Source organism: Hemicordylus capensis, chromosome 4 (assembly GCF_027244095.1).
Source record: "Hemicordylus capensis ecotype Gifberg chromosome 4, rHemCap1.1.pri, whole genome shotgun sequence".
Classification (NCBI taxonomy): Eukaryota; Metazoa; Chordata; class Lepidosauria; order Squamata; family Cordylidae; genus Hemicordylus; species Hemicordylus capensis.
In genome coordinates, this window is record NC_069660.1 from 303262145 (window position 1) to 303286939 (window position 24795).

Here is a 24795-nt window from a genome sequence, read left to right on the forward strand (position 1 = left end):
CAATCAAAAAACCCAAAAGCTCTGAACACACAAAAAGAATCAAGAGGCACTATTCTACAGATATGTACACTACTGCAGTGCATGGAGGTACACCTGAAAAATTGTTAGTGGCAACTGCAGGACACAATAAGAAATTCCTGCTTTTCCTGGTCCTCACAGAGGCGGCCTTAGGCAAACCATTCAACCCCAATTCTTCAGTCCGTAAAATGGGAATAATCACGGTTTGCCTGCACAGGTTGTTACACGACTAATGGAAAAGGACGGGCCAGTAGATGCCTGCAGCTGGGAATGTACAGCATGAGTTCTGCATTATGCAGGGCACTTGGCAAATCTGTTGAAGGGCACTCAACTTCTGTGTCTCCTATGGAAGGTCCCACTGACTCTGCTTCCCCTCAAGCCCCCAATGGGTAGGTCACTCATGTGAGTGAGAGTAGCTTGTGCAAGTGGAGATGCCGGATCCTTCCGTGGGAGGCATGCAAAGGGCTTCCAGGATATGGGCATGCATGCTGCTGCACGCCTGGTACGTGTGCCCCACTGAGGTGGCAAGAGAGTGGATGAAGATCTGCTCCCACCTGTGCAGCTCTGTGCTAACACAGAGGTGCACACATGCATGAGAATACATCAGGAAATATACCAGTGCCAGTTACAGGGTTTTTGCTGCCCAAGATCCATAAAAATCCTCCTGCCCCCACTTGTGTTTAATCTTGCACTGAACAGCACAGTGAGGGCTTATTAAAAGATCAAAAGTTGATCAGGATACTCTTTTCTTATTTCCACTTTTAATTTCAGTAGCTGAACTATGACACTGTGGCTCTTCATCAGCTGATGTGGACTTCACCTGACCTATCATTTCCTGGGCAACAATACAGGTCAGAACTCCCATTTTACATATAAGCATACATTACAAAACAAAAACAAAAACAAAAACAAAAACAAAAACAAAAACAAAAACGGGCAGGAGGTGGGGGTGGGTGGGAGCCACAATTCCAAGACACTGCCATAGTTGAGGCAAGCATCTCTGGAATTCTGCCACCACAGGCAGTTGCTCCAATAGTTGGATCCATCCCCGAGAACTAAGTTATAAGTAAATTACCTGCAATTCTTTCACAATCATGAAGCAGAGGAGCCTGTCTAAGCCATTAAGGCCAAATGTGCCTAAAGTGTCTTGGATCTCAGAAAACAGGCGGCTGCTGGTCACCTCTTGATGAGTTCTCATATCATACCAGGTGTTCAGTTGGTCAATGTAACATGCAACTCTGTTAGGGAAAAGGGGAAAAAAACCCTCAAATGCTGAAACACTTCAGAAATGAAGCAAGGATTCCTTTCTATGGGAAAGCTGTTTTGTGCAACAAACCCACAAGGCATTGTCCCCCAGTTAAAGATGGCACTGGAGCACAGGCACAATTGCTGCAATGGACCAAGTACTGTGATCAATCTTGGTAAATTCTGTACCAAAGTTTATGCAAGGGAATTCTAGGGACCTGCTGGAGTTTGGGGCAAGCGTGTGTATTGCAAAAAAGACTTCACCTCCTATAAAATGCACCCATTTCAGCAATTGTTTGGGGGAGGGCTGGAAAATGGGCAAAAATGGTGTGCCCATGAAAAGTGAAGGAAGGAAGTAGCACCCTCACTTCAGTCAAGATTCTTGACACTGCCACCTAGGCAAATCTGTCTTTTAAAATAAATTGGTGCAGAGGCTTTCAATTGGGGAAAGAAGATGCTGTGATCAGGTGGAGAATAGCTTGTGAAGATAAGTTGTGTGTGTGTGTGCTTTCATGAAACATTTTTGCTCTCCCTCAAACTCACTCTCAACTTTTGTCCTTCATATTTGTGTGGATGAAAATTTGACACACCCTCATTAGCATGGAATTATGCAGTCTTATGTTTTTAAAAACAAATCAACAAGCAAGTCACATATGATACTCACTTTGGGTCTGTGATCCTCAGAATCTCTCGGCAGAGCCGACCTATAAACGTAACAGACTCGTCCACAGGTGCAAATTTTGGTATTGGGATATGAGTGGACTGATAGATGCTTTGCCAGTCTTGAATCTGGAAGATATGTGTTGAAATAATTCTAAAGAAAGAAATGGGCTCTATGGTTCACGAACCACATGGATCCTGTTAGATGTCTGTGCATGAGAGAATATCAGTCGGCTTAGCAATGTTGGCTCCAGGATTTTGAAAGCCCTTCAGTAAGGCAACCGCAGTGCTGCTGCTAATCTGAAAGAGGCAAGGCCTGCATCTGGCAAATGCCAATGTGGTCAGAAACCACTTTTACACCTTCCAGACCCTCATAAACAAAGCAGCAGAAGTGAAGAGAGAATGATCAACTTAAAAAAAAACCACCCCCAAACCTAAAGAAGTAACCCAACAATAAGGTAGGTCTCAAGTGATACAGCACAAAACCATCAGCAGGAAGGGTAGATGCAGAGTTACTGCAAACATGAGAGCAACAACAGTGAGCCTGATGCATTTCAAGAACTTCACTCAGCCAGGAAAATGTTTGAGAAAGGAAAGGGGAAACATACCAATACAGATTTTTTTAAAAAAAGTATGTGACATCTTTTTAGGATGGGACCAAAAAAACACACAACAGTCACCCTCAGTCTTGTCTGTCACATTCATACTCACCCCTCTCTGCTGAGGATGTGCTACACAATGGTTTTTATTTGTACATCATTTTAAAATATATATATATATTGACTCCCTTTGTGACCTAACTAAAAGCTAAGCTAGGGACAGTTAGCTTTTAGTGAAGCAAATGGCCAAAAAGGATGAAAAAAATAGCCACAAAGTAATGCTAGAAAGCTAGAGTTCTTCCACAGCCCCATTCAGTGGAGTGAGACAGGATTGGGAAGGTCCTGCTCCCACTGCATACTGGGAGGAAAGTCAATTTACATAGGCCCTGTCTGACTGGAGTGAGTGGGGGGAGCCACAACCCATCCAGAGGACACCCTGCTAAACTGAGGAAGAAATGCTAGATGAGCAAAAGTGGCTGTTGCTGGCACAGCAGTGCAAATCAACACTTTGCTACACCAGCACAACATTTGGGTTGGCTAGCAGCACTGATATGCGACAACTAATAGTTGTGCTCCAGTGCCACAGCTGCAGGGCTGGCTTCAGGTGGCCCACAGCAAAGTGCCGTCCATGGGCTCCCTCTTACCTGGGTGGGCCCCAAGATGGTCAACTTGACACAACCACACAAAGACTAAGAGCACAAAGGCAGTCTCACTAATCAGACCCTCTGAGGGCCCTGGGCCTTCGGCAGCCCAGGGGTGGTGCCCACCCCGATGCCAGCCCTGCATAGATGCCAGTGTGCTCCATCCTTAATGCAAAGTTGCCACTGTACCAAGTCATAGGATGGAGCCCTTAAAAAGACCATTTTTGAACATTCAGGGATCCTGAAACTTGTCAGCTATTTTCTACCTTTGTCCTGAGGAAGTTATTGCACTCCTGTTCCACATTGTAATTGATAATTCGCGACACTTCTTCCTGCCAGATCTTTAAGCCATAAATGTTGACATAATCCTGAATGTACTCAAAGGAACGGTGGAATCCATCCATGGTAGCTGCCATGTCCTTCAGTTTGGGCATGAGTTCACTGGGCTGCAGAAACAAGGGAAGTTAAAAATGCTATGAAAGGGACATCTCATTGTTAGAATTAGCACTAAGCAAAGAAGGGAATTTGGTGAGAACATTTGCAATGTGTGTAATCTTTTTTCAAGGTCATTTGAGAACTGGGTTAAGATTAGAAAAGAAAAAAGAAAAAGAACTGAGGAGGAAAAAGCCTTCATGTATATCGTGCATTTAACTAGTCACAGCTGGCTCAGGCTGAGCTAATGGACAGAAGTAAAGTCAAATGGGGAAAACTGGGAAGAGGCTTGCTTGGCACCTTGGCTCTAGGGTTGAAGGTGAGTCCGCGGTGCAGGGCTAGGGCAACTCGTTTTACCAGCTCTTTCCTGATTCCGTCTTCTAGGAGCTGCTTTGGGTCCACCTGAGCATAAAGGAAACATACAAGGCAGGACTCTTATGTACAAGGAATACTTTCTACAGACAGGACTACAGCAACTACATATTGTTGGTCAGATGGCTATACATTCTGTATATTGCCTTAGTGCTGCACTGAATGTTTTTCCATATCATTTTCTGTGATATGGTAAAAAGTATGCTTTTGGAGGAAGAGCAAAATTTTCTGAAAACCCCTTCCAACTTTCTACTTGTTTGGCCAAATCTGCTGCAGCACCATTTTGTTGGGGTGTGTGTGCAAGGGGAGGAGGCACGTGATGTTGTCTTTCTTCCTCTGGGCAATAATCAAGTAGCTGATCTCAGCCAACTGGGGATCGTACAAAATCAGGTTGCTCATCTGTAGCTTATGATCTGTAAGTGATCCATAGACAACCATAATCCTGGGTTCTGTGCCTGCACAGAACCTCATGGGTGTAGTTCTTCAGCTCCTCATGGCACTCTTGCACTGCCCCTCATGCTCAACGTAACCATTTATTTCAGCAGCTAGAGCACCCTTCCTTCAGTTCCTAGATGACCGCCACAGCACAAACCATCATCCAGTGTAGGGCTTTTCTGGAAAGTCTCTTTCTTTAAATTTACTGCTGTGGGGAGGTTGGGAAGGCCTTATGAATGTCTACAGATTATTTAAAGATCGTAAGTTACAGGTGAGCAACCTGCAGTGTGATCTGTAGGTCATTCATAATTCCGGGTGTTTAGTGTGCTTTCCAAGGAGGAGGGAGTAGTAAGCTATTGCAAGACCCTAGGAACATAGGAAGCTGCCATATACTGAGTCAGACCATTGGTCCATCTAGCTCAGTATTGTCCACACAGACTGACAGAAGCTTCTCCAAGGTTGCAGGCAGGAATCTCTCTCAGCCCTATCTTGGGGACGTCAGGGAGGGAACTTAAAACATTTTGCTCTTCGCAGAGCGGCTCCATCCCCTGAGGGGAAGATCTTACAGTGCTCACACTTCTAGTCTCCCATTCATATGCAACCAGGGTAGACCCTACTTAGCTAAGGGGACAAGTCATGCTTGCTACCACAAGACCAGTTCTCCTCTCTAAGATACCTCACCCAAAGTTTTCTTCACAGCAGAGCGAAGGTCAATTGCATAGGGTTTCACAAAAGGCAGTTGTGGCCAGAACCTCGGGGTATACTTGTGAGTCAAATGGGCCGTAACCCAAAATTTGGCTTTAAAAAAGCCAAATCTGGCAACAGAGGTTCAGACAACCAAGTGGCCACTGTATGATGTCTTCAGTTTGAATCCCAGAGAGATACACGGCTGAAGCCCTAGTAACATGAGCCCTAATGGTACAAGGAGGCTCCACCTTTTGGACCGTATGTGTCAGCGAGATCAACTCTACTATAGGCGTGTGTCCGAACCGGTCCGGCGGCCATTCTATAGAATGGCCGAACTGCCGGACCGGTTCTGCCCTGGTTGGTCCGGGTCCGGGTGTATTGCTTTAAGGGCGGGGGGGGGTTGTTTACCCCTCCCGCACCTCTTTGCCCCCGCCAGTGGCCGTAATCTACTGTAAAATTGGGGCGCTGAAAACCAGCCGCCCCAGCCGCCGCCGCTTCCGCCGCCCCCCCCCGCGAGCAAATTAGAGGGGAAAAAGGCTACTGCCTACAAGGAAGGGCTACTGCCGCCCTGCCGCCCCCCCACCCGCCCCCCGCCACCCCCCCACGAGTGCTCACCAAGTTAGAAGAATTTAGAGAGGAGCTCGCGAACAGAGCTCCTCTCTTATCGAAGCCTCCGGCCCAACTGGGGCCTTGGGCGCGTGCGCACGCACGCTAGAGCTCTTTATCCACTAGAGCTTTTGCCGGAGGCCCGGTCTACCCGCCGGGAGGAAGCCGGGTAGACCGGGCCTCTGGCCCGGTCTACCCGGCTTCCTCCCGGCGGGTAGACCGGGCCTCCGGCAAAAGCTCTAGTGGATAAAGAGCTCTAGCGTGCGTGCGCACGCGCCCAAGGCCCCAGTTGGGCCGGAGGCTTCGATAAGAGAGGAGCTCTGTTCGCGAGCTCCTCTCTAAATTCTTCTAACTTGGTGAGCACTCGTGGGGGGGTGGTGGGTGGCGGGGCGGCAGTAGCCCTTCCTTGTAGGCAGTAGCCTTTTTTCCCTCTAATTTGCTCGCGGGGGGGGGGGCGGCGGAAGCGGCGGCGGCTGGGGCGGCTGGTTTTCAGCGCCCCAATTTTACAGTAGATTACGGCCACTGGCGGGGGCAAAGAGGCGCGGGAGGGGTAAACAAGCCCTCCCCGCCCTAAAAGATAGGCTCCCCTTTGGTGCTGGTCCGGACTGCTCCGGACCATGCACATCACTACTCTACTAGCCAATGGGATGGGCATTGCCAAGATACAGGATGACCTTTTGACTTGCCCTTGTAGGCCACAAAGAGTTGCTTGCTTCTACAGAAATCCTTAGTCCTGTCTAAGGAAAAGAGGAGCAACCTCTGCACATCTAATGTGCGTCGAGATCTCTCTAAAGGTGTGGACAGATTTTTGAAAAATGTAGGAAGTACTATGTCTTAATTCAGTTGAAAAATCAGAGGCTACCTTTGGACAGAAAGAAGTTCCACTTGGATGAACTTATCCCATAGTAGCAGCAGGAAGGATTTTTATGCTAGAAATACAGCCAGCAATTTCTGGAAGTTTATATAGAACATCCTCTGCTGCTTCCCCAGACACCTTGCACCCTGCAACCCCACAGTGTGCACCCCACCCTGTAAGCGATGCATCAGTTGTGACTCTCACAGTAGCAAGTGGAACCTTGAACAGGGCTTCCGTAACAAGTTCTTGTCCACAGTCCACCACCGCAGGGAGTTTTGTACTCAACCAGGGATATGCAAGTTCATCTGTGGACTGTGGACACTGAGCCTGAAAACAGAGAGGAACTACAGTTTCAGGGTGCACATTCTCAAACGGGCATATTGCACTGTAGCACTGCATGAAGCCATGAGTCCCAGTAGTCTCAGAATTTGATGTACCCGTAGCATTGACTGTTTCCAGAAGGTTTGAATCAATGTTTTAACTAACAGGAACTGTTCATTTGGTAAGTATGCTTTTTTTGTCTGCACATTCAGGATTGACCCAAAGTACTGTATTCTCTTCACAGGATCCAGATGGGACTTCTTCCAGTTCATCTGGATACCTTGATCCCCCAGAAGATGGACATACTGAAACTGAGATCGTAACTCACTTTCTGTCTCTGCTGTTAGGAGTCAGTCGTCAAGAAATAGAAATACCATTATGCCCTCTGTCCTCAGATGCACTACGATAGTGCTCATGCACTTTGTAAAAACTCTTGGTGCAACTGACAAGCCGAGTGGAAGCACATTGTACTGGTACACTGCACTTCCTACGGTAAGCCTTAAGAACTTTCTGTGGCTCTTCTGTATGCCAGTGTGGGAGTCTTTCAAATCCAACAGTGAAAGCCATTCCTTCTTGTAAAGAAGTGGTAGGATGCCTGACACGGTTATCATATGAAACTTCCTGGTATGGACATACTTTGTTTAACCACCTTAAATCCATTACGGAATGGATTCCTCCATCTCTTTTCAGAATCTGAAAGTAACAAGAGTAGAAGCCGTCTCTCAGATATATCCATTGCACAGGGACAATTGCTCCCTTTCCCAATAAAGCCTTCACCGCCTCCATTAGCTTAACAGGAGTTTACTTTATGCCTGCATAAACAGGCAGTGTTTTGAATTCTATTGCATAGCCAGCAGTGACAATACGTAGCACCCAAGTATCTGATGTTATGTTTTGCCAAGCAGGTGCATAACATGCTAGTCTTATGGTGGTGGAGGTTTGAATAGGAACTGATGGAATGCTGCTTGTTGAGATCATGCTGCTTATTGTGGGAACCATGTTGTTGTTTGCCCTTAGACCCATAACTCTTGGGCTGAAACTGGCTGTAGGGCCTCCTGTATCCCTTCTTTCCGAAGGTTTGTATGACTGCCTCTGGCAATAGTAAGTTTTGTTGCGTGTGGGCACCAGAAGACAAAGAGTTTTTGCTGTGTACTTAAATTTTTTAAAGCTTGTTCATGGTGTTAACCGTTTCCCCACTGAACAAGCCCTTCCCATAGAAAGGAAGGCCTTCAATCTTTTCTTTTATTTCCGTTTGCAGAGTATAGCCAAGCATGCTATCTCATTGACACCGTAGTTGCTACAGCCTGAGACACCATTTCTGCCAAGTGCTTGGCAGTACACAGGTGCTGACTTGATGTCAGTGAACTTTGTGAAGGTATCTACAAATCTCTTCCGGAAGTCCTCTGGAAGTTCCTTAAAATCCTGGTGTAATTTCTACCATACAGAATGGTGACATTTTGCCATGCAGGCTACATAGTTTGTGACCTTAAATCGAGAAGCATGCTGTCGAATACACTCTTCTTCCCATGTTGTCAATTTTGTGGCACTCTTTGTCTACTGGTGCAGAATGTCAGCAACTAGGTTTGGTAGAGAGCGCAGTCTTTCATTAGTGAATGCGGTGCAGGGTGCTTCAACAAGAATGAACAGTCATCCTCTTGATTCTGGTAAAGGCCTTCTAACCTTTTAGAGGTTGGTGTGGAAGAGTTGAGTGTCTCCCATGCTGATTGAGCAGATTTAGATATTACTGGGAGAATGAATAGAGCAACCGGTTGTGCTGACTGGGATGCTGTCATAAAGTAATAAACCGGATCTTCAATCTCAAGAGGTCCGTTTCTTTCTTTCTAGACCTAAAGCCTCAGCCACTTTAGACACCTGCATGAGTTAGACCTTCAGTTTCTCAGTGGGGGAAGTTGAAGGTCTAGCTTGGTCAGTCTCATCCAGAGAAGGTAAGAATGATGCTCAGTTGCAGCAGACAGCTCCAGAATCTGAGGATGATCCATAATTCTCCTCTCAGAAGGGCCTCCCCCTCATCCTGAATTGCCTGTGAAGATGTTACTGTAACACGTGAGCTGAGCTCATGACTGGGCCCCTCAGACACTGTATTTGTGCCATTTGTATATGTGAAGATTGGGTCTGCATAGCAGAAGATGTAACCACTGGTGGCTGAGTTATTTGAGATGACCCCCAAAATGTAGATGAACCTGCAACCGCTATTGGAGTTTTTATAACTGGTTCTCTCCGATGCCCTCAAGCAGCGCTGTTCCTAGACTTGCTGAATGGAGTTGGTCACCTCTCATGAGCTTTATAGATGCAGCCAGTGTACTTTCCACAGGCAATATCCTTCATAAGCATATGAGAGTCCTGGAGATACAGTGCAATGGCATTCCTTGTGTTCATCTCACTCTTTTGTAGCCCCAATGATCTGTGCACTTACTGCGACGGGTGTACTGAGAGGAGTCCTTATTAGTACCCTTGGTTAGGTAACTATGTCTGGTGTGCATGGATGATTGTGGAGAGTAAAATCTCACTGATATGGATGGGGTGTTTTTTTGGCAGAGTCACAATATCATCATCCAATTCCCCCTCAACATCCAGCCCTTGGCTGAGAAACCCTTTAAAGGTGGAAGCGGATGGTGTGCTCTCAGTGGAGTCAAGGAGAAATAACAGGAACAAAGTAGTAACTTGATCCAATGCGCTCTCCATTTCTTGTAGTGGATTTTGTTCCTCGACACCGAAGGAGACATCGCGTCTCAGGGTTGAGCTGCTTCCTCTCTCAACACTGAGGGTGACAGTTGAACTGCTTCTTCTCTTGATGCAGAGGGTGACTTGCCCTCTCATGATCGAGATGTGGCAGACTCTGAAGATGACGTCTCTTCTTGATGTCGATGCTTGTTCTGCCCCTCAATGTCGAGGTTGATGAATCTTCCCATTGAATGGAACTCACCCTTGTTGTCGACTTTGCCATCTGTGCAGTAGTTGTGTCCCCTGGTTTTGTTGTTGATGTCAAGAAAAGGTGTGGCTCAGACATCGACGCCGAGGAGGGAGACATCGGTACTTGAAGACCCGTAGGGGATGGAGTACAAATGCCAACGCTCAAGTCAGAGGCTGAGCCCTAATCCTTATGCCTCTTCGCTAGAGGGGAGATAGGCAGCTCCTCCTCAGAAGCTTTACACTTCTTTTTATGCTTCCTGTGCTGTGTTGATGAGGTCAAACCCCTCAATACCTCAGCCAGACGCTTAAAAACATGTTCAGTAGAAGTAGAAGCTCCACTCTGTTGAAGGTTGGGGCTGAGCATGCGCTACAGCTCCTGACACTGAAATTGACAGGCATATCGATGGTTGTTGAAACAGAGGCATAGGAGTTGGTGGCCCAAGTAGAGCACCGCTCGGAGATAAAGTGCTCTATTTTTCAGAGCCTGGTGGGGAAAAGACATGTAGATCTTGCAAGTCCCCGTATTATGATTCTCGCCCAGAGACAGGAGGCAGGAATCGTGGTGGTCTGTAGATGGCAATTTGTTCCTGCACTTTTAAAAAGGTCTTTTTAATGTCCATTGGGATAAACAAGGTCATGAGTCAAGCAGAAAGTCCAATTTTACCAATTTAACCGATTTAACCGATGTCCAACAATACAAAGAATAGTCAAAATACAGTCCAAGTTCAAGTCAAAAATCCTAACAAATCCTTTCCAAATTAACTAACAGAACCAATCCAGAAGGTGAGGAGCAGAGTTTGATGAGGCGAACTCTAAGATGGTTGGAAATGAAATGAAAGGGCGTTCTAACTACTGAAATAAACTGTTGTGCTGAGTGTAGTGCAAGAGTGCCATGAGGAGCTGGAGAATTCCAAACGCAAGTTCCTGGACAGGCATAGAACCCAGGATTATGAATGTCCTACAGACCACGCTACCGATTAAATGTGGTATCCCAAGTATATATAACTAACCAAATTTAATGTCAAATGCAAGTGAGGCACATTCACCCTGGAATAGCATTGCCCTCCTCCTAAATGGACAAATATTTTCCTTTTGGAGAAGTCCCCAAAGAGTGGACTTCTCTTTCCACCCCCAAAGAGTGGAAAGGGGGAAGGAGGACTCTTCATTGCCACCAAAAGATTTTCCCCCAACAAAGAGTGCTCCCACATCCAGCACAGCTCTAATTATGCCCCTATCTCCCCCTACACAGATTTCCAATTTTTCAGCCTGTTGCAATGGGAAACATTACCTTGATTATCCCGACCAGTGTTGTTTTCATCATTAGGATACCTTCCGTGAAAATTGAGATAGCATGTGTGAGCTTAGCAACCTTTGATGGAAGAAAGAGAAGCCAGCAGTCAACAGGCAACAATTATTGTGGGAAATATAATCAACTAGCTGGGCTGGGCGCAGAGCATCTGCACCTCTAGTTCTCCCCCCGTCCCTTGGTTTCCCCTCTGTTCTCAGCCCCACCGCCACAGTTTTCATTCCCCACCCGCTTCTGCCTTCTTCCCCCCGCCCGCCACCATTTCCTCCCTACTGCCCGCATGCCACTGCCACCACCATTTCCCCTGCTGCCATTTTCTTCCCCCTTGCCCACAAGCCTGTCCTCTGCTGCCACTTTCCTGTTCCCCTGCCGGCAGCTTGCTCGTGAACTCTCACGAGAGCTGCCACACATGGGATTAGTGATGGGTACACCTTAGAGAAATAGATAGATAGACAGACAGACAGACAGACGAGGAAACTCTCTCTGCCTTCTCCAGCACATGAATTAAAATATCCATGTTTATTACTTGGGCAGACCTATGCTATAGGATGACATGTTGTAGCCCACCAAGTTAAACATGGCCTGCCAGCCACATACAATGCCCATGGGGGACTTGCCATTTGTGCAATCTGGTGCACAATTTGGCTTCAAGAGGCTCAGCCTTTATTTTAAAAGAAACATAAAAATAGCCCTGCTGGACCAGGCCCAAGGCCTATCTAGTCCAGCATCCTATTTCCCATAGTGGCCCACCAGGTGCCTCTGGGAAGCCCACAAACAGGAAATGAAGGCATGCACCCTCTCCTGCTGTTGCTTCCCTGCAACTGGTATCTGCAGCCATCCTGCCTCTCAGCCTGGATGTTGCCTAGAACCATCAAAACTAGTAGCCATTGATAAACCTGCCCTGAAAATGCCTCAATGAACAAACGAGACCCTCTTTCCAGACAGAACCTGCCAGTCATAATGAGGGCCACTGCTAGCAACAATCATGCTAACTGGCATCTGTTTTCACCCCATATCCCCTGGCCTCTTTAAGCTCTTAAAATGTAGGTGCACCTCATATCGAGGCCCGAGTTGGGCATAATCCCGCAGCTTGTCTTTGTCCAGACGGGTAGGCACTTCAATGATATCATGAGTCTGCAGCTTTATAATCTTAAGGAGGGATGTAAACATGCTCTCTGGGATGATCTGCAAAACCTTTTGTCAAAACAAACAATGGCACAGGCTCCATAAATAATGGCTCTCTAAGGAAAATGTGTTTCAACAGAAAATGTGAAAAGGGATCACAAGACGATTCCTACCTTTCTTACATAGGAAACCAGTTCACCTGAATAATACTGAGATACGCTGAGCAGGTCAGGGCTGTTTGCTTGGTTGATACGAAGCAGTGGCATATCAAGAGCCGAAGCCAGCTAAAAGCAAAGGAAATGGTGGCTCTTAGGCTCTTTCCATGGAGCTGTCCATGGTCAGCTATTGAAAGGGAAAGGTCCCTGGGCCATATTCCCACTGTCATTTCTCAAACACACTTTGGAGGAGAAAGAGATTGGCAGAACTGCTCTGGAAACAAATCTGAACAAAATAGGTTATTGTTCAGCATCCAAGAACTTTAACTCTGGATTTGGTGTGGAATGGCTTGGGCCCCAAGCTCTGCCATGTGGTTCCTGTACATTGGGGAAGCCCAAGGTATTGTGCACCTGAAGAAAAGTGAAAATGTTACCTTGCCCCACACCCCTGGGGCCAGCCCCCATTCAAAACCAATCCTCCCAAACTTTGAAAGGGCATGGGGAGCAGGGAGGAAGAGTTGCTCACAGCCTCTTCTCTCCTTAAGCTTCTTGCAAGGAGCATGAGGACCAGTGTTCCTTGCAACCTTTGTAAGGGTCAGATAAGTCCCAAAGAGCTGCTCTGATGGTGACGCCAGGAGGCATCTTGCAGCCTTGCTGACATCCCAAGAATCCACTGCCTGAAAAAAATTGCCTCCCCTTGCCTCATGAAAAGGCAGTCCCTGCTGTACATACTGTGAGAGGGCCTCGGGCCTTAGCTGCTACTGCCCACGCTCACAGCATCATTTAGTGAAGCCAAGACCCACAGAAAATGTACTACTGTGTGTACTAGAGAGCTCCCAGCCACCACTCCTTGCCTTTGCAAGTGTGACAAAGGGGATAGGGTGGCAAAGTGGGCTCTGGTACACGTGGTAGGCCGAAAAGGGTCCAGTTTAGACCAGGTTGGATTCCAGAGGGGTCTGAGTTCAATACAAAATGGATGCAGTGGGGTGGGGAAGCAGATTCCAAGAACCTAATGCCAGGTCATTAAGGGAAGGAGCTTCAACCAGAGGTGTAAATACAAGAATACTGCTCAGTCTTTGGTGGAGAGGCCAGTGCCACACAGGTGAACACACACTGGATTGTGTTAAAATGCCTGGTTCACGACAGATTTCTTTAAAGTCCCCTTTCCTCCTTACCTTTAAAAATGTGGCTCTGAGTTTGGTTACCATAGATGGGTTGGCCCTTATACTTTCCTGCATAATAGATGTGAAGCTGAGTGGGAGGGGGGAACAGGGGGAGGAAAAATCCATGATCAGAACTAGCATTTGAAATTTCTACGATAGGGCTTAGTTCTCACTGTGGTGGTACATCTGTGTTTGGGCCATAACCCTTCTCTCCGATTTGCTAGTATCCTATGTGGGAAGTTTTGTTTTGTTTTTAATAGAGGAGCATTCAGTAATGCAAGCTCCCGGCTGCAGTCTGAAGTAAGTACAATCCAGACACAGGTTTACCACCTCAGTGAGAACTATGCCTACATTTACATAGTCCAGGTATGCCAAGAGAGAATGTCCATGAAATCATACCTGTCGATGAGTTGCCAGGCATATGAAAGATCACCTACTATCTGCATGGTGATCAGAACCTCTTCCTTAATGTTGATGGTACGGATCATCTGATGGAGAAACTTACGAGTGTCAGCAAGAAACTGACAAACTTGCAAGTTGGATTCCAGCTGGTGAAATTCTTGAACCTGCATTAAAAGTTTAAACTTTTTTTAATTAAAAAAGTCACAGATTGGACAGATTTTATATCTTTCATTTAAAAAAAAAGTCTTCCATAAAATAATAATAAAGTTGCATGACTTGATGAGAACAATAGTTTAAATCTTTAGTATGGAGATGTGTCTAGTCTTCTTTTGAATCCAGTTATTCTATTATTCATGTAAATGTTCTATAGCTGTGAATTTCATTGGTCAATTGTATGCTGGGCAGAACAGCTGTTGCCTTTAATCATCATTTGATAAAATCTGGAGCATGCCATACTGCAGTTGATACCTCAGAAAGCATGTTGGGCAGCCGGCAGGATGAAGGAAGATCAATTTGCAAGGACTTACATGCATTAGTTTCATAAACAAGTACATTAAAATCTTACCAACATCGTATCTGTCATTATAGAGGTTGATTTGTTTTATAAAGGAGTATCACCCAACCAGTGTTCCCTCTAATAGGTATCCCCAGATGTTGTTAACTACAACCCCCAGCATCCCCAGCTGCAATAGCCTTTGCTTGGGAATTATGGGAGTTGTAGTCAACATCTGGGAATCTCTCTTACAGGGAACACTGCACCCAACTGCTGCCAATGAAGAGCCATAAGAGGTATGCTGATCCAGACATATAGTGGTACTAACTTGTGTTTCAAATTTCAGGGCTCATATCTTAAGGATAATTTCAGCAATTACAGAGAGAGAGAGAGAGAGAGAGAGAGAGAGAAGCTATTTATCTATAAAATCTATAAATTTTTTTTTTAAGTCTATTGATCTATCAGTGTACCCACTGATGATGATTCTTCTGGGATATATATAACCAAGGAGTACCTGAAGAAGAAGTCAAGCTTGTTTTCTGTTTATTAATAGCTGCAAGAATTAAAGTACTACTGGAAAGAAAAGGATTATATTTATAACCCCCACCCCCACATTTCCTCCACTAGTCTGCTGTTTGGGATGTGCACAGAACCACGGTGGGGCGGTTAGAGGGCGGCGGGGTGCTGCTTTAAGAGCGCGGGAGGGTGCACTTATCCCTCACGCTACTTTCCCTCCACCAGGGCGGCAACATACCTCCCTGCCACCCCGTTGCCCGGAAGTCCCCAATGCGCCTGCTTGCATCAGCACGCACGTCGGGGACTTCCAGCCATATCCGGCCAATGGGGGCAACGGGGCAGCAGGGAGGTACGCTGCCACCCCAATTAGCTTTCTAAAGAAAGGACGCTGGTGGGGGAAAACCAGCAGGAGGGTTAAGTGCACCATCCCATGCTCTTAAAGCAGCACCCCTGCCACCTTCGAACCGGTGGAACCGCTGGTTCTTCGAACCAGTTCGGAGGCCCATAAAGGGCGTCCGAACTGGCTCCGTGCACATCCCTATCTGCTGTTGCTTTCATTTTCCACTTCTTGTTTTAATATTTGTTTATGCCATGCTGTGTACTTTTTGAAGACAGAAAAGTGCCCTAAACATTTTCAAATGAAAACAAAAACATTTCATGTTGGAGGATGAGCAGGTAATGAAGCCCTTAATGTTGAGCAGTCATGTTGCTCAAGAAGACTGAAGTTACCAGACAAAACACCATTAACATTCTCTCTCTCTTACCTCTTCTAAAGCCTGTATCAATTGCACAGTCTTCCTGCCAGCTGCAGTGGAGTCATCGTAATTTAGTGACATTATTTGCTTGGAGATTTCCCTAAACCAGGCCTGCAGATTTTCTGTTTAAGCAGAAAAATGTGGGGATGGGGAAGGGAGGGATTTTAAAAATAAAATAGTTCAATTTAAACACCCAGACAAAAGTATCAGGTCACATACAAGTTATATATTCATAAATGGCAATATTATTCTGAAGCAAACAAAAATGCTTTATAAGAACATAAGAACAGTCCTGCTGGATCAGGCCCAAGGCCCATCTAGTCCAGCATCCTGTTTCACACACTGGCCCACCAGATGCTCCTGGAAGCCTACAGGCAGGTTCACATTTGGGGTGTGTGTGTACACACACACACACACACAGAGACTGACCTTTACAAGTTTCTGAACCATATCCAATAGAAGTCTGATCTACAAAAGGTACTGGCTTATATGTCATGCAGTGTAATGAGGGTGGTGCAGTTCTTCCTGTGCTGTTGTTGGGTTCTAGACGCTGCTGTGCAAGAGGGCGTTACCCTCACTGCTGACTCCAGCGTGATCACATGTTGCATGCTAATGAAAGTGCTGCCATCTTGCACCGCAGTGTTGTTGGGCAATTTAGAGCCCCACAGCAATGCAGGCAGGTCTGCACCACCCACATTATGCTGCAGGACATGTAAGCCATTGCCTGTACCATTATGGATAATGGACACACTTCCCTTCCCTTCAAAATTAAAACTGAAAACATATTTCACTCTCATACCTGAGAAAGTCTCCTAGTACAACGTGCAAGAATAAGGAGTACCTGACTGCAACTTGCCCCCACCCCCACTTGTCTGCATGAGTCAATATTCTGAGCAGCTCCCTGAAATGGAAGAAGGTAAGTCCTGACTGGAGGTAAGTTTATGCAGGGATGCAGCCTCCCCCTTCTTTGAAGCAGATTTACTCTGCTGCATCCTTGCATCAGAAGAGATTGAAGAGTTCAAATCACATATGTTGTACGTACCCCAACAGAGGCAGAAGGAAGGCCAGAGCAATACACAGATGCAGCTGGCAGCCCTCTTTTTGGATGAGGGCTTTGGGGTCATAGAACCCTTCAGTTATTTATATTCACTGATTGGCAGCACACCGTTTGGGTGTGCCACAAGTACATACAGACATAACTGACCCATACAAATCTCTGCAGCGGAGATTAGCTCAGTGACAGAGCATAGGAACACAAGAGCAGCCTTACCAGATCAGGCCCAAGGCCTATCTAGTCCAGCATCCTGTTTTGCACAGTGGCCCATCAGATGCATCTGGGAAGCCCACAGGCAAGTGGTGAGTGTATATCCTCTGCTTGGTGTTGCACATGCAGAAACACACCCACACACCCCTGCCCCCCAGGTATTGCCCGCTAAAAGATCACAAGCAGCAAGCCTTGGAAAGCCATCTGCCAAAGACTTTGGAAACCCACCACCAGAGTGCACAGAACCAGGCTAGATGAAAAGAATGGTCTGACTTGGTGCAAAGCAGCTGATTACTTATCTACAAAATAAAATTTCAGAAAGCAGGAGGGGAAGCTCGCGTATTCCTTTTGCATTTCTGCCTACCGTTTTTCTCCACTCTTGTGAGGGGCTTCACACCTGAAAAGACGTCTGCCAGCTCAGCCATCCTTTCGGACCCTTCCTTTTGGTAACTTTCCCATTTTGCTTGTTTTTCTGCCAGCATCTGCTTGAACATCTAATGGAAAGAGTAACAGACTGATCAGTTGCAACGGTCTTAATTACAAATGGATCTATCGTAACTGGGAAGGGGGCACAGCTCAGTGGTAGAGTGCATGCTCTGCAAGCAGAAGTTCCCAGGTTTAACATCTGGCATCTACAGTTCAAGAATCAGGTAACAGGTGAGAGGAAACATCTCTGCCTGAAAACCTGGAGAGATGCTGCCACTCACAGGAGAAGACAGTGGACTAGATGGATCAAAGGTTTGACGTGGTACCAAACAGCTTAATATGTACGTTCAACTGCAAAAATGTTACAGCATATCAGCTGTATGCTTAGATATAGACTGAGCTATGGTACGCCCTTTTATGCTGCGATCTGGGGACCACCAGTGACCCCTGGACTATTTCTGGGTGATCCCTGAATGCACGCTGTAAATTCAGGAACATGCAGATGACTTGGAGATTTCTTTAAAGTTTCCACCACATGCTGAAAAGCCAACCTACTTATTCAGCTGAAAGTTGAAAATGGATAAGTGGCTTGTTTCTTCAGCCGCATAAGCAGCTGTCATAGAAACTTCATAGAAAGCCCCCTACAGTGTGCATGAGTCTTCCTTACATATGTGTGAATTCTAGAGGGAACAAAATGCCCAGGGTTACCTTACCTCTTTCAAGATGAATTCAAACTGGGCTGTATCCAGGAGAAGCTGGAAGAGGATCTTGGGATTGTATTTGGAATCTGTTAAGACTTGGTCCTTGATTTGGCGAAGGCGTTTATTATTTGGGTCACAAGCTAGGGGGGAAAGGGAAGAGTGAATGCTTTCTCAAGATGCACAGATTTATCTTAAATGGTTACAATTAATGAACACTAGTATGGCCTTGATGGATTAGACTAAAAAGCTCCATCAAGCCCAGTTTGCAGCAGTTGCTAGCCAGAGGCTCCTGGGAAGCTCACAAGGAGGGCATGAAGATGTCCCTCCCTTGGAAGTCCTGAACGTTAGGTATGCAAAATTGACTCTAAATGTAGAGCTCCACTTTTATAATAGCCAAGAGATATTAATAGACTTCTCTTCCATGGCTGACATACTGTGTGAAGGTATGCAAGTTACGCAAATTGCGCCTGTACGCAAAACCTGCACACGACGTTCCACAGAGTAAGCCTATTGGAATGAGACTCACTCTTGTGTAAAATTTACGCAGCGTTACTGGGCTGACATGCCCTTGTGCGGTATGTCAGCCCATGAATGAATCTATATACAAAACACAGTGGAATTCTTATTACAGTAAAACAAATCACTTGTATCCCTCTATTTTATCCATTAAGGGCAATCAGGATGGCTACACAGGTCAAGGTTAGCTCCAATTCCAAGTTTCCCCAAACTTGCGGTGGTAACTTTTCTACTTGCAGGTGGAGACACTGAAGGAAGCATTCTCATATAGGGTCCACTGACCCTTACCTCTCTGAGTGGTGAGGATGTCCACCAAGCTTATTTCTCTTCCTGATCTTTAAACACTCATTATTATTCTATTTTAATATAGAGTTTGAAGTTATTCAGGCCCCACAACCCAGCAGCACACGCTGAGGGGAGAAGAGAGAAAGGAGAACTTCACTTGCTACTCAGTGACCTGTATTTACAACTTTACCCAAGTCTGCCGTGTGAAGCATCAGCCACCGGATTGCCACATTGCAGTCTCTTAAGCAGTTCAGCAGTCTGGGAATGTTATCCAGCACCAGCTCCTCTCTCAAGCAGCCTTCCTTGAGAAACTGCTGCACCTGGCTGTGGACGCGTTCCCGGACAGTAGCATACCTGCTCGCCTTCAAAGCCAGAAAGAATCTGAGCATTAGTACAAAATAGGGGGCTGCAGGCAGATGCTCCAACCTCAAGAATGTAAATGGATCCAACCAAGTGGGGTCATGGTAGACAGCCCGATGAGAGTGTCGACTCAGTGTGCGGCAGTTGTGAAAAAGGCAAATTCCATGCTTGGGATCGTTAGGAAGGGGATTGAAAATAAAAGTGCTAATATTATAATGCTCTTATACAAATCTATGGTGCAGACACATTTGGAGTACTGCGTGCAATTCTGGTCACCGTATCTTAAGAAGGACACTGAAGAACTAGAAAAGGTACAGAAGAGGGCAACCAAGATGACCAGGGGCCTGAAGCACCTTCCTTATGAGGCAAGGCTACAGCATCTAGGGCTTTTTAGTTAGGAACATAGGAAGCTGCCATATACTGAGTCAGACCATTGGTATATCTAGCTCAGTATTGTCTTCACAGACTGGCAGTGGCTTCTCCAAGGTTGCAGGCAGGAATCTCTCTCAGCCCTATCTTGGAGAAGCGAGGGAGGGAGCTTGAAACCTTATGCTCTTCCCAAAGCGGCTTCATCCCCTGAGGGGAATATCTTGCAGTGCTCACACATCAAGTCTCCCATTCAGATGCAACCAGGGCAGACCCTGCTTAGCTATGGGGACAAGTCATGCTTGCTACCACAAGACCAGCTCTCCTCTGAAAAGATGTTCAGAAAAGATGAGACTATGGGGAGACATGACAGAGGTGTATAAAGTCATGCATGGAGTAGAGAGATATTTTTCTCCCTCTCACAACAGTAGAACCAGGTGTCATCCCATGAAACTCAAGGCCAGAAAATTTAGGACCAACAAAAGGAAGTACTTTTTCACATAATGCATAATTAACCTATGGAATTATTTGCCACAAGATGTGGTGACAGCCAACAGCCTGGATGGTTTTAAGAGGAGTTTAGATAAATTCATGGATGACAGGTTTATCAATGGCTACTAGTCTGATGGCGATACGTCACCTCCAGCTTCAGAGGCAAGATGCCTCTGAATACCAGTTGCAGGGGCTCTCACCTCTTGCCTGTGGGCTTCTCAGAAGCATCTAGTGGGCCACTGCGTGAAACAGAATGCTGGACTAGATAGGCCTTGAGCCTGATCCAACAGGACTGTTCTTATGAGATTTGTGTATCAGAATTCTACAAGATGGCCAACAGAATTAGCCGACTAACTTGCAGAAAATACTACCCATGTGTCAAACCCCACCCCCACCCCTGGACTCTTCATGTAAATTTCCAAACATCATTTCCTTACCTGCTCCTTGACGTTGGAAAGATCAAGTGTGTAGTTCAGAGCTGTTTTTGCAGCTTTGTAAGGTTCCCAGGCTTCTGCTAGATTCACAGAGATTCCCATATAAATGCTAATGACCTGGGAATAGAAACATAAGGACCATTCCTGTCAAACCAAGTCACCCGGGGGCGAAGGGGAGGTAGCCATCATTAAATCGTTGGATGAACCTATATTTGCACTCAGAATTATGCACTTGTGGTTCTTCTGCAGCCAAAACTCGTAAGGCTTGATGGAGATGCAGTGCTGCTATTGTTAACCATGGTAAGCAGACAAAACAGCATGCCGTGTCCACCCTGAGACGGGGAACGCTAAACTGTCTGGCGGCATCCTGGGCTCTCCAGCTCTTGCTGGACTACAACTCCCATCATCCCCAGTTACATGTGACTGGGGATGATGGGAGCTGTAACCCAATAACAGCCGGAGAGCAAAGGTTGCCTACACTGCTATAAACCTTAGCAGAGTTAGGAACTATAAGCACCATTTTAACTATGGTGTGTCAGACTAAATTAGACTAAATTGCTGGACAATCTATTACTGATAGATGTATTCTCAGGAACATTTTATAACTAGGTGCAAGTTGCATGAACTTGGATGACTGACTGTTGAATTTCTTAATGCTGGGTGGTTCTTTTTAAATAATGAACTTTCGATTGCATTAGTATTGTAAAAATGTAATGTATGTCTAGTATACTGTATTACATTGATTTCTAGTTCTTCTTAACATATTGCATTATATACACTATTTCTGAATATATATTTTTAAAGGATTTATGCTCATCTTGGATACTGTCAGGGTGGCCAGACAATCACAACATGAGCCCTCCTCAGACTTTGTAAGACTGCCCAGCTGTGGCTATATACAGTGGGGCAAAGTGGGAGGAGGTCCTGCCATCACCTAGTGGCTCAGATCAGCAAGCAAGCTTGAGACACAAGCCTTTATAAGGCTAAGTGGGTATCACCCAACCTGCTCTGGCCTACAGGTGTTAAAAGGCTTCTTTGCTTGTGTGGCTGTTTTCTCTGCAACACCCCTTGGAGAGAGCTGATGGTGGCGAACAGGCCGATCCCTAGCTTAAGATCCTGCAGGGCCTACCAAAAGGTCGAGTGCTTTCATTTGTCCAGAACAATCTATTTGCTGTCTTCTTCAATATTACAGAAATACTTAAAAAAAAAAAAAAAGATTTTAAGCGGGGGTGGGGGGGAATTGAGAGAAGAGAGAAGTTTGATTCTAAATCTATTTGGCCATTTTTATAATTCAGCCCAGTTTAAGAATAAATAAGGTTTACCCAGTTATCAGGAAAATATTTATCCACAATCTCTCTCATTTTTGCTGGCTGAGTGTGAAGAACAGATGGGTCGAAATAAAGCGTCACATACAACATGGCTGCCTGAGTAGCCAGAGCAGTGCTGCGGTGCTCCGGCAATGGATACGCAGAGACCTGTAAGAGAAGAACAGCCATGGGAGAAGGGAGGTACAGTAAACAGATACAGGCATCTACAAATCCACTTGCCAGTGGTGAGTGCCCCCAGCTCTCTGGAGAGGTGGACTTACAGCACCACATAGATCTCCTCCCCAGAGGTCTCATTTCCACTGCCATTTCAGAAGAGGTCAGAAAAATGCGGAATCTTTTCTGAGCAGCAGGAGAGGGCTCCCACTGTCTCTTACCATCTCCATATTCTAATGCAAATGTCAGGAGACCTGCTTTTCTCCTAAGCCACCGGCCTGTGTGTCATATAAGGATCTGAGGGAAGAGAGGGGACTGGTGGCGACCACAAATAATGGCTGGTTAGTGAGCTATGCCGAAATATGTGGATCCCTGAGCAGACATCATGAAACATAACAGTACAGCTGTATGACACAGTTCAGGCCCAGATACCCATGTTTCTTCCCCCACACTGAGTGCCATGACTCACCTGGTTATAGATGTCGTCTGACCTCAGGCGGCCAATAACCATGCTGATGAAGGTTTGGCTTATGGGTACCCGGCTGAAGTAGCTCTCAGGGTAGTTTGGAGGCCTCTTTGCTCCAGGCTGGCTCGAATACCCAGTGCTCCGAAGCAGCTTACATATGTCGTCCATATTGGAGTCAGCAGAACGGGCAGCACTGTAAACGGAGAAGTTTACGTTTATAACATCTGAAGAAAGCCAGGAAGTCTTTGGTCCAAGTCTTACCAAATCAGGAACTCACTTAGGAGGCATTAGACAAGCCGCTTCCCTGCCTATGAAAACCACACAGAATCATAGAACAACATATTGGAAGGGACCCTTGCTCAGTACAGAAAACTGATAGAAGGCTGTCCAGCTTCTGTTTGAAAACCTCCAGCAAAGGAGAGCTCACCACTGTGTGAGGCAGACTGTGCCACTGTTCAAACAGCTCTTACTGGTAGGAAATGCCTCTGAATGTCTAGCCTGAATCTGCTTCCTGGTGATGTCTATCAATTTGGTTCTAGTCCTGCCCTCAAGACCAGCAGAAAACAAGCCCACTCCTCCTTCTATGAGACAGTCCTTCAGATATTTGAAGACAGCCATCAGATCCTCCCTTAGTCTCCTGTTCTCCAGGTTATACATACCCATCTCTTTTAGTTGTTTCTCATAGGACTTGGTTTCCAGACCCCTCACCTTTACAGGAACATAGGAAGCAGCCTTCTATTGAGTCAGACCATTAGTCTGTCTAGCTCAGTCTATAATGATTGGCAGGGGCTCTCCAAGATTTCAGGCAGGAGTCTTTCACAGTCCTACCTGGAGGTGCCAGGGTTGGGATCTTGCCAAATCTTTCTTGCCCTCTTTGGGACCTGTTCCAGTTTCAGTGTCCTTCTTAAAATGTGGTGCCCAGAACGTGACATGATATTCAAAGTGAGGTCCGGGAATCACAGAACAGAGTGGAACTATTATTTCTCATGATCTGGACATTATGTCTCTGTTAATGCAGTCCACGGCAGCATAAAATTTTTATTTATTTAATTTATATACCACCTGACTCCAAAGGCTCTAGGCAGTTCAAAAAAACAAAAACCCAACAAAGTAAGGCAAACTCTTAAAACATTTTAACACAATTTGGACTAGAAAGTAGCAAATGTAACACTGATTTTCAAAAAGAGATCCAGGGGCGATCTGGGAAGTTACAGGCCGGTTAGCTTAACGTCCATTCCAGGCAAATTGATGGAAAGCATCCTCAAGGATAAAATGGTAAAGCACATAGAACAACAGGCTTTGCTGGGAGAGAACCAGCATGGCTTCTGCAAAGGTAAATCTTGCCTCACAAACCTTTTGGAGTTCTCTGAGACTTTTGGAGTTCTCTGAGACAATTAACAAGTGTGTTAATTGAAGTGATTCAGTTGACATAGTATACCTGGACTTCCAAAAAGCTTTGACAAAGTTCCTCATCAAAGACTCCTGAGAAAACTTAGCAGTCAAGGAATAAGGGGACAAGTACATGTGTGGATTGCTAACTGGCTGAAGGACAGTAAACAGAGGGCAGGGATAAATGGAGAGTTTTCACAATGGAGGGAAATAAAAAGTGGGGTCCCCAAGGGATCTGTACTCGGACTGGTGCTTTTTAATTTATTCATGAATGATCTAGAATAAGAAGTGGGGTAAGCAGCAATGTGGCCAAATTTGCAGATGATACCAAACTTTTTCAGGTAGTGAAATCTAAAACTGATTGTGAGGAGCTCCAAAAGGATCTCTCCAAACTGGGTGAGTGGGCGACAAAGTGGCAAATGCGGTTCAATGTTGGCAAGTGTAAAGTGATGCACATTGGGGTGAAAATCTCCAACTTAAAGTATAAGCTGATGGGATCTGAGCTGTTGGTGACTGACCAGGAGAGGAATCTTGGGGTCGTGGTGGACAGGTAGGTGAAAGTGTTGACTCAATGTGCGGCAGCTGTGAAAAACACCAATTCCATGCTAGAGATAATTAGGAAGGGGATTGAAAATAAAACTGCTAATATTATAATGCTCTTATACAAAATGATGTTGTGGCCACACCTGGAGTACTGCATACAGTTCTGGTCAACCACATCTAAAAAAGGACATTGTAGAACTGGAAAAGGTGCAGAGGAGGGCAACCAAGATTATCAGGGGCCTAGAGCACCTTTCTTATGAGGCAAGGCTACAACACCTGGGGCTGTTTAGTTTAGAAAAAAGATGGCTGCAGGGAAACATGATAGAGGTCTATAAAATCATGCATAGTGTGGAG

General features: G+C 45.9%; 1 protein-coding gene across 4 annotated transcripts in view; it reads right to left on the bottom strand.

Annotated features, from left to right (window-relative positions):
* WASHC5 (WASH complex subunit 5) overlaps positions 1-24795 on the bottom strand; it is a 51192-nt gene that overhangs the window by 14000 nt on the left and 12397 nt on the right. For 3 of the 4 annotated variants that reach the window (XM_053245621.1, XM_053245622.1, XM_053245624.1), the window contains 16 exons: positions 22513-22702; positions 21885-22037; positions 20566-20679; positions 19101-19272; positions 18122-18249; positions 17347-17476; positions 15728-15840; positions 13952-14118; positions 13565-13640; positions 12408-12518; positions 12163-12303; positions 11092-11172; positions 3896-3997; positions 3430-3609; positions 1928-2052; positions 1094-1256 (listed from right to left, as the gene is read on the bottom strand). In XM_053245621.1, coding sequence (XP_053101596.1) covers positions 1094-1256; positions 1928-2052; positions 3430-3609; positions 3896-3997; positions 11092-11172; positions 12163-12303; positions 12408-12518; positions 13565-13640; positions 13952-14118; positions 15728-15840; positions 17347-17476; positions 18122-18249; positions 19101-19272; positions 20566-20679; positions 21885-22037; positions 22513-22702 — 2146 coding nt within the window. The remainder of the gene's footprint in view (positions 1-1093; positions 1257-1927; positions 2053-3429; positions 3610-3895; positions 3998-11091; positions 11173-12162; positions 12304-12407; positions 12519-13564; positions 13641-13951; positions 14119-15727; positions 15841-17346; positions 17477-18121; positions 18250-19100; positions 19273-20565; positions 20680-21884; positions 22038-22512; positions 22703-24795) is intronic. The other variant, XM_053245623.1, reaches the window with a different exon arrangement.